Genomic DNA, 9,488 nt, shown 5'->3' with positions numbered 1-9,488 from the left:
TTTACTAGACTTAGCTTTGCTGTTGCTAAGGGTGTGGGAGCCCAGATTGTTTCTCGGTTCCCCACCAATTTCATGTAAACTTTTATTTTTTTCTTTTAATGAAAGTTGCGCGCATAATAATAATAATAATAATAATAATAATAATAATAATAATAATAATAATAATAATAATGCATTAGACATAGACAGCAAGAGCAACCATGACAATGAGTTGCAGCCGCATTAAGTAGCTTATTCATACATGATTCAACATTGAGTGAAGACACATATAATTCTTTAAATAATTTGAGCTCTAGGTATTTAAGAAATCTTACATGAATTTTCAGCTTACATTATCAACACAAATATTAAACAATAATAAAATCTTAGATAACAAGCAAGTAGATCAAGTAAGCTATTGGCCGGAAATGTATAACCTAGCTCGAATAATTGAATTTAATTTAATTTTAATGGATTACTAATTAATATAGCCATTCAATCACAATCATAATCAATAACCCGCATATATAGAAGACGATTATAATTGCAAAAACCATATATTATACATTATATTATCTTTCTTGATGAGTACAAGCTAGTTTAGAACGTCGCTCAAGGAAAAAGAGGGCATTAAGACCTCTTAAACAACCTATAAAAAAACTTCATCAATTTAAAACACACGTGTTTATTCAATCGTCCACACTCTAGTAAAAAAAGAAAGACGGTCTGATAATAATAAGTACACAATTCAGACCTTCTTATACAAGATTAACGAAAAGGATAAAAGTCACATCTTAACCCAAACCCTAAAAAAAGCCCGAATAAACCTCTTTTGGTCATTTCTAATAACAGGAGGATAGTTTAACACGGTCCAAAAGGGACCGTGAAAAAAAAAGGAAAAAACCCTCCTGAAAAATGAACCCTTAGAGAAAACAGGCTAGATTATGTATAAATAAGGGTATGGTGGATTGGATGAAGACAAAACACACTTACTAGAGTGGACTAAGTAAATTACTTTGAAATATGCTTAATTAGGTCTAATTTTTGAGTCTTTAATTCTTCAATGAAGAGTAGATAATTAGCCTTAACTTTCTTTGTTCATATCAAACATTTGATGGTAGCTTGCAAATGTCTTACTAGATCTTTGGATGTCATGTTAAATTCAGCATTCATCTGCAAGAAGAGAAACATAAATTTTTTTAATACAAATTTAACTTATATATGCTTGAACACTATTAAATTCTTCACTCAATCACAAAATCCGATGCAGATGATTGAGATGTGAACTAGCTTAGTTGGTTAAGTCATGAGAGGTGGTACTCATAACTCAAGACCTGGGTTCAAACCCAGTCAGCATTAGAATCGCTCTTGTGCGTGACTCTCTTTACACACAAAAAAAAAAATCACAAAATTCAATAGGGTTTACATGTATATGTGTGATTGGAGAAGGGAACATTTAATTTTTGTATGATTTTATTTCACTATGTGATCAATCACTCAAAGCTTAACCGTCTAACCGAGATAAGGGAGGTCGGATGTATGCATCATATAAAAACTAGGGTTTCAAAGTTCACTACTACTTCATTGAGTTCATATTATTAAAGAGGAAATGAAAGAATTACCTGAGCAATAATTGTTAAATCAAGAAATGATCCTCCAAAAGCCAAAGCACTACTATTTATCACCTCAAGATGAAGCATCACAACTTGAGAAAGGAGTTTTTCAAGAATTCCACTCTTTTTTCCACAATGAATTCTTATAAGAACATCCTTATCCGAAAATTTCACTTCAATTTCGGGCAACAAACCATCACATGAACCACCAGGGGAACTTGCTTGTGCTAAAGACTGTTCATCACCATCTTCATTGACCCAAGATTTCTTCCGAGAGGTCGCTGATTCGACGGGTTTCTTCTTTGCTTCCTCCTCTAGTGTCTTCACTTTATCTTGTAATTGTTTCACATATTTTATGGCATCTCCTAGGACTGAAGCCTTGTCCATCTGTTCACAAAATTTAGGTTATCAGAATTTGTGTTTTATCAAACCTTGACAAAATCTTGCCTTATTTTCTCTTTAGTACAACTACTATATCTAGAATTTATACATATTTAAATTACTAAATTTTCATTTAAAAATAAAAAATTAATCGCGCCTTATTGTAAATACCTTCTTTAGTCCAGGGATGATAGCTGATAAAGAAATGAATCTTTGGCTGAGTTTCTCGCGGCGTTTCCTCTCAGCAAGAACATGTTCCTTGGAAGACTGAGCCAAGCTAGTAGAATTATTGTTATAATTCTTCTTAATTGTGTTACAATGAATGTAACTTTTCTTGTCAATTGAAGGATAAGGGACCATCATTTCATCTGCATATGTGACACTAGACACCGCAACAGCCTCTTCTTTAGGCGTAACAAAGCTCGCGTTGTTTATGATGTTATTGTTGTGAGAATTCCCAAAGGACAACATATTGGAGTTGTATGAATTACCACTATTAGTCTTCAATTGCTTAGTAATAATGGGTATTTCAGCGATTTTGTGATCAAATTGATGAGCTGATCTTTTGCAACTAAGAACTTGGTTGTTGTTGTTGTTAGACCCAGCTTGTTGATGATAACCATTGTTGTATGAAGGTAATATTGGTTCTTTGAACAAGTCTTCAAATGAGTTGACTTGATTCATGAAGCTCAAATCATCTACTAATCCCTGAAATTTAAACAATAATGTTAAAATTTAAAGTATTTTTGTATGTAAAAATAAAATTTTGTTATCTTCGAATATTTAGTACTCCGTATATAACAGAAAATGAGATAACGCCACCAGGTGGAACCCAATCGTATTTATATATATGCAACTAATATTTTCTCTCTACAAGAATTACTCATGATCATTTCCTACAAAGATTGACAACAAATTTTCTTGTAATGACACTAAAATTGAGCTGGCAAGATCACTAGCTAGGATCTACTAATGATTTTATTTACGTAGAATAATTCTAATACAAGTAGAAAATAGAGAAAAAAGATTTATACCAGATCTGAGTAGCCTGTGAACATTGAAACAGCCTCCATAATATCTTAATAATGATCTTCTAATTAAGCTTCTTAATTAATCACGTACTAAGTATATAGGGAAGATTTTGAGAGAAAGTAGAGAGAGGAAATGTAAGAGATAAGAGTGAGAGTAAGTATGGTGATTGTGCTAAAATTATGCACGAATTTTGGGAATTTATGGAGGAGTTAGTTGAGATGTGAAATGGGTTTAAGCTATGATTACTAAACACCCATTAATTATGTCATAGTCATACACGATAATATAATATACTCCGTATTAATTTGTCTCTTTTCAGTACCCTTGCCTTTTCACTACTTTATGATGATTATAGAGAGAGTGGAGTTGTCTGGTGCGAGTGATAAAACTTTTATCTCTTAAATAAGTGGTTAGAGATTCAATTTCTGACTCTTGCGAATGAAAAAGTCAAATTTGCGATGGGTCAACCGGTTAAATTGCCTTCAGAACACCGAAAGAGATTGCCCTAACTTTCGGTAGGGGATATTCATGGTCAACACCAAAAAAATAAATAAAGTAGTTTGACTTTAATAATTTTAGATGAAAAATGAGAGTTCATAAAACTAATTACCTTTTGGCCTTGTTTGGCAAACAAAAAAAGCGTATTCATGATAGCGGATAACGTTAGCAGAATACTATTAGGAGATTTTAGTAGCATGTTTGATTATCAAATCAAATTAATTAGCAGAATTAAGAAAAAAGGTGTTTGCTTGATAATTAGCAGATTATAGGATAATTATAATGATTTCATGTACAAATTGAATATGTGAATACAATATACTGATAAAAAATAGTAGATTTCCACCAATATCTTATCAGAAAATAGTAGATTGCTTGATTAATCTACTGTTGTCACTTAAAATGTTGTAACTTTGATCCAAAAATTCAATTGAAAAGGTTAGACTAGGGTGAATTTGAGAGTATATCACTAGGATAATAACAAAAAAAAAAAAAACACTTGTAATTTTATGAATTATTCGTATAACTTTATAAGTTGAGCTAGCTGACATGGACATCCCTATCCATATAACGTAGCAAGGACCCCAACAAAAGTATAGAAGTAATCTTTGATATATAAAAATAATATATGGGTATAGTGGCACGTGTGATTAACGTGATTCAATTAGTTTATGATTATATTCTGCAGCTTAATTAGCAGTTGAATTTCCCATTTAGCACAGAGTTTAGTTGTTGCTAGCTGCTGGTCTTACCGTACGCGTTTCGCCACTCAACGTTGACACGCGCTGTTGATACTTGTTCTTTTTACTATTCACTAGTCTTCATTTACGAGTGGACTTGTAGTGTTAGGTTTTACGTTTGTTGTTCAATAATTGTGTGTTTCTTAAACGATATATTTTGTCATTTCGTATCATCTCTATGACAATTAGTCAGATTATATGATCAACTTAAGCAGGGGAGGCCCAAAGGCTGTGCAATTAGGTTCACTGCACAGGGGCCCAAGAGAAAATAGGGCCCCAAAATCTAAGCTCAATTCATAACATTAAATGAAAATAATTTTGGCTTTTTTCCTCCTTGTGGACTACTCCCGTAAAGTCACTACTCTACACTCCACAGCATCTTTGTTTACCCAAAACACACGTGCATCCCCATTTCCCATCAATAGGCAGTTTGTTTTTTTAAATTTATTTATTTATTTAAGTGGATCACAGAAAAGTATATTTTTTTACCTTTCTCAGTTCTCGGTTCTTTTGTTATATCTCCATCTTTTAATTTCTTTTATTTATATTACTCTTTATATTTATATTAAATTATTAATTATTGTGTGAGACATTTTTATTCTATAAAAGACAAGATATTTATTACAAATAAACAAATATGAAGTACTGTATATTTTATAAAAGTGAATCGTCTCATGATATGAATTATGAAACGGTCTTATTTATATAATCTGTGTTTTAAGTATATGCCTAAAATAAATCATAACAATTTTTTTTTCATATATGTTAACCTTTCCTTTTTTCTCAAATTTTTATTTTTAATAGTTTTCGTTTAGGGTCTCAAGTAAATGACAATTAATTGTTATGGGGCCTCAACCTAAGAATCGGAACAGGGCCTCCCGAATTCACCGGCCGCCCCTGAACTTAAATAAAAAACTTTGTATTTATTTTTGTTTTAGCATAAAACTAATCGAAAAATCAAGTAGCATGTGTAAGAAAGTGTGTATTCCACGTACGTTTAGTTTATCAAATTAAACATTCTCTTTGAAAATCGTTTTAGGTAAAAATCTTGTAAAATTATATTCAAAATAATAATCACATACTTTTATTTTGGTTCAGAAATCGAACAACATTGAATCTCTATATTATTATGAAAAATAATCGTCAAAGTTGATAATAAGCTGAGTGACTACCCGTATTGAATAAGGAGAATAAGAATATAACAGGCAGATGTATTAGAAAGACATACATACACAGATTAGATTAATTATATGAAGTCGTCTTACACATATTTATGCTCAGTAAAACGTTTCTACTAACCAACTAACACAACACATAACAACAATTACATATGTTATTAGATATTAAACCACAACACATAACAACAATTACGTATGTTATTAGATATTAAACCTTCTCTTTTCTAGACTATCGCATATGCACATAGGATAATGAATGTCTCTAATTTAAGTTTACATCATGCTCCGCATTACATAAGAATGATGTCTACAAAACCAACATAATATGAAAAGAACAAAATAAATGAAGTTTGTTCATATATAACTAAACTTCATTAATTAAAACTCCTAATTTGTCTTATTCATTTACAACGAAGTAGTTATACATGACCAAAATAATACTCCCTCTCATCCAAACCAAAGGTTACATTTGACTTTATTACGCTTGCCGAGGCGTGTTTTACAACGTAAATATCTTTAGTTACACATTATTAAAAATTATAAAAACTTGATATTCTTATAGCATTCATGACGATGGATCAAACAAGATCTCGCATGACTATGTTTTCTCTTATACATTACTAATAATACTAAAGATTCTCTACAATCATGAATAGTACCAAAAAGTCAAATGTAACATTTCGTCTGGATGGGAGGGAATAAATAATAATCTTGCCAAAAAAAGAACCTAATACTAAAGGATGGTCTAAGTAAACGCAAGAAATGGACATATCATCATGATTTATCAAACATAACATTTTATGTCAAAAAGCTTAGAAAGAAATATTACAAAATAGGTTTTCAACAAAAGAATAAGTTGGTAGCCAATAAAGAGGGAGGGCCGAAATCTGTAGAAAGTTAATTACTGGACGGCAGAAACTTGAAACAGAAGTTGGAATGTCAGTCCTAACGTAAGACAATGGTCAGAGCATCAATGATAAGTATCTTGTCTTAAGTCGCCTTTAAGACGATAATATTCATTTTAGGATAAAAATAGAAGAAGTATGCTCCCAAATCGTATATGTATAAGTTATGACAAATTTTTTATTAGTTTCTAGACTTCCGTTTTTATCTCATCTAATACATTTGATCCGTTTTAAATTTTAAAAAAATATTACCGTCTTAAATAAGAATTATGCTTGTCCTAATGTCTTTTGATGTGAATGGACATGGGATGTTGGAAATTCTTGATGCACCTAAAGTCTAAGTGGTCTGCTTCCATGAAATTAGGAGTGTTATTCTTTTTTGTTTGACTTTCTTTAATCACTTACCTGCTTTTGTTGTTACCTGACTTATCACTTTGGTCCCTAAACTTCCTGCAAACTAGTTTTGATTAGGATTGTTGTGTCCATACTTTATGGCGAGATGCCAGTGAGTAGAACATATAATGAATTAATGAGCATGCATGGTTTAAGTTGATTCATCCAGTAGATTTGGTAAAACTTAAAATTAAAGGTGACTTGATTTGAAAATCTGACTCGAATCGTCTGAAATCTAACTTGGTAGAATCCACAAATTGAATGATACGGACAGTTCCAAGGTCAGTAACTTTAATATTCAATACTGTAGACCTGACAAGCAGGTCAACGGGTCGGATTAATTTCGGGTTTATAAGAATTTAGTCATCTTGGTTTCAGATCATTTTTGTTTCTATTATTATAAAGTTATTTAGGGATAATGGTCAGTTTGCAACAATAAACATTCGAATCAAGTCAAATTTATTTGGCTCAATTCGGGTGTCAGGTCATGCTCGGGTCCTTAGTTCCGGGGAAATAAAAGGAGTCAGGTAAGGGAATAAGGAAAAAGAAATGAAAATACCACAATTTTACTTGTTTGTTTGGTTTGAAATAAGAAAAAGATGGTAATCATTTTCATCCAACGACAATGGAATCGGGCTCGTGTTTTTAAGGGTGGGGAGGCTTTTTTTTTTGGTGGAAATGTAAGTGATATTATTGCTCATCCCTTCAAGGGCAAAAAGAGTCGCCAATACAACCTATTCCTTTCTACCAATATGAAAAGGATACATATCTCAAAAGCTATCCTACAAAAATCATAATTACATTAGACCCCGTTTTTGACACCAAAGTACATCATGTTGCTTTAAAGATCCTGTGCTAACTGCCATCAGACGCATTCTACACTCATTCCGAATTCTCCTAATCAGAATGAATGGTGACCAATCCTTCAAGTATGCAAGTGTTCCTGGTTTGCCAAATAGCATATTGCATAGCTCAAGGTCGGCCCAGGGGCCGTGCAAGCGGTGCGGCCGCACAGGGCCCCCGACTTGGAGTTGTTCAATATTTAGCAAAATAAAGCTGCAAATTTTTTACACAATGGAGTTGTTCAATATTTAGCAAAATAAAGCTGCTACAGGGAATCGAACTCAGGTGGTATTGCCACTTTATCATTTATCTAACCATTATACCACTTAGTTGTTGCTGAAGAATGGAAAAGAAATTTGTTTATGTACTACATTCCTTCTAGAATGAAGAAAAAAACTAGTCATATAAAAGTACTCAAAATAGTAAAAATACATTTTTTCAATTATTCTATTAATAAAAATTGTACCCGGGCCCCTTTTTAAGATTTCGCACAGGGCCCCCAAAATTACCGGGACGGCCCTGCATAGCTACAATCAGAGCACTTATTACCAACCTCACGAATCCTGAGCAGCCTCTTTGCTTCATCATGTCCTCAGCACAGGCCACCTTTCTCATCTGACCATGAATCTCTAGCCAATCATACAACTCTTGGTAACATCTTCTCACATACACACACTCTTGGAACAGATGTTTATGATTCTCATCTTTCTCCCCACACAAATAGCAGCAAGTCATCTGAGTTATCCCTATCTTATGTAGTCTGTCTAGAGTTTGCAATCTCTCATGCTTAATCAGCCATTGGTTAAAACAATGTCTTTTAACATTAAAATGATTCCAAACACTCTTGTGTCATTGGACAGTAGATAAACTCTGAGCAAGCCAATCATACCCTTTGGCTACAGAATAATCATCACTATCTTCCATCCATTTACCTTGACTGTAAGCATCCTTAACTCCCTTTTGATCTCACATATTTTCCTCCAAGCCCAAGAACTAGCAGCAGTTGGTTGATAATCTAACCAAGGTTTGCCTTTCAGATAAACTTTATCTATCCATTGAATCCATAAGCGATCTTTCTTTTTTGCAATCCACCATATAAGTTTCCCAAGTGCTGCCATATTCCAAAGCTTTAAGTCAAAAAGTCCCAATCCTCCTGCTTCTTTCCCCCTACACAGAACAGACCAGGCCACCAAGGGAGCTTTGGTACAGTCCTCACCTCCTTCCCAAAGAAAATTCCGACAAAGGGCTTGTATCATGTCCATGACTCCAACAGGAAGAATGAAAATTTGCGACCAGTAAGTATAAATTGTAGACAGTACAACTTTAACCAAGATTAATCTGCCTGTATAAGAGATTTTCTTTTTATTCCAGCCTCTTATCCTTTGCACCATTCTATCCACAAGCACATTACAGTTACTCTTTGATAATCTTTTGTGAGAAATCTTCACCCCCAGGTAATTAAATGGCAAGGATCCCTTTTTAAATCCAGTATGCTCCAGAATAGAATCGGCAATATCAGGTTATATGCCATTCAAAATTATGTCTGATTTCTCACTGCTTATATTCAGTCCAGAGGCACTAGAGAAGCATTGAAACACTTCCAGCATAATTATCACAGACTTTAAATCTCCTCTACAAAAAAGAAGCAGGTCATCAGGAAACATTAAATGTGTTAGCTTGATGCCTCTACATAGAAGATGGAATTTAAAGCCAGGAAATCCACTAGCCTCTGTCATCAGCCTGCTCAAATACTCCATGCACATAGAGGCTTTTTCTTTGGTGGGAGTGATGTTTAGAGTTTGGGGGTGGTGGGGTTTCGATGAGGTTGGAAATGTTTAACGAGGGCAGGTTGAAATAGGTTGTCGACGCCAACGACAAGACAATGGTGGTCTACGGGTGTCCGAGAGAGAGGGGGTGTCAGATTAG

At 33.4% G+C, this 9,488-nt stretch overlaps 1 protein-coding gene across 1 annotated transcript; it reads right to left on the bottom strand.

Annotated features, from left to right (window-relative positions):
- Window positions 1–926: 926 nt before the first annotated feature.
- LOC141613095 (uncharacterized) lies at window positions 927–8,953 on the bottom strand. Its single transcript, XM_074431831.1, has 6 exons — window positions 8,495–8,953; window positions 8,116–8,348; window positions 7,550–7,775; window positions 2,145–2,681; window positions 1,602–1,979; window positions 927–1,152 (listed from the first exon to the last, which is right to left on the bottom strand). The coding sequence occupies exons 1-6, from the start codon at window positions 8,951–8,953 to the stop codon at window positions 1,078–1,080; spliced, it is 1,908 nt and encodes a 635-aa protein (XP_074287932.1). The 3' UTR covers window positions 927–1,077.
- Window positions 8,954–9,488: the final 535 nt, after the last annotated feature.

The sequence above is a fragment of the Silene latifolia genome, chromosome 11 (genome assembly GCF_048544455.1).
Source record: "Silene latifolia isolate original U9 population chromosome 11, ASM4854445v1, whole genome shotgun sequence".
NCBI classification, from domain to species: Eukaryota; Viridiplantae; Streptophyta; class Magnoliopsida; order Caryophyllales; family Caryophyllaceae; genus Silene; species Silene latifolia.
This window is presented reverse-complemented; position numbering and strand designations above follow the sequence as displayed.

Bases quoted from the DNA above. Each gene is read 5' to 3' on its own strand.
- LOC141613095 (XM_074431831.1), bottom strand. From the start codon at position 8,953: ATGGTGCAAAGGATAAGAGGCTGGAATAAAAAGAAAATCTCTTATACA. The intron at 8,349-8,494 runs GTAAATGGATGG...TGGCTGATTAAG, and splicing joins TAAGGATGCTTACAGTCAAG to CATGAGAGATTGCAAACTCT. The intron at 7,776-8,115 runs GTTGGTAATAAG...AAAAATTTGCAG, and splicing joins GGCTGCTCAGGATTCGTGAG to CTTTATTTTGCTAAATATTG.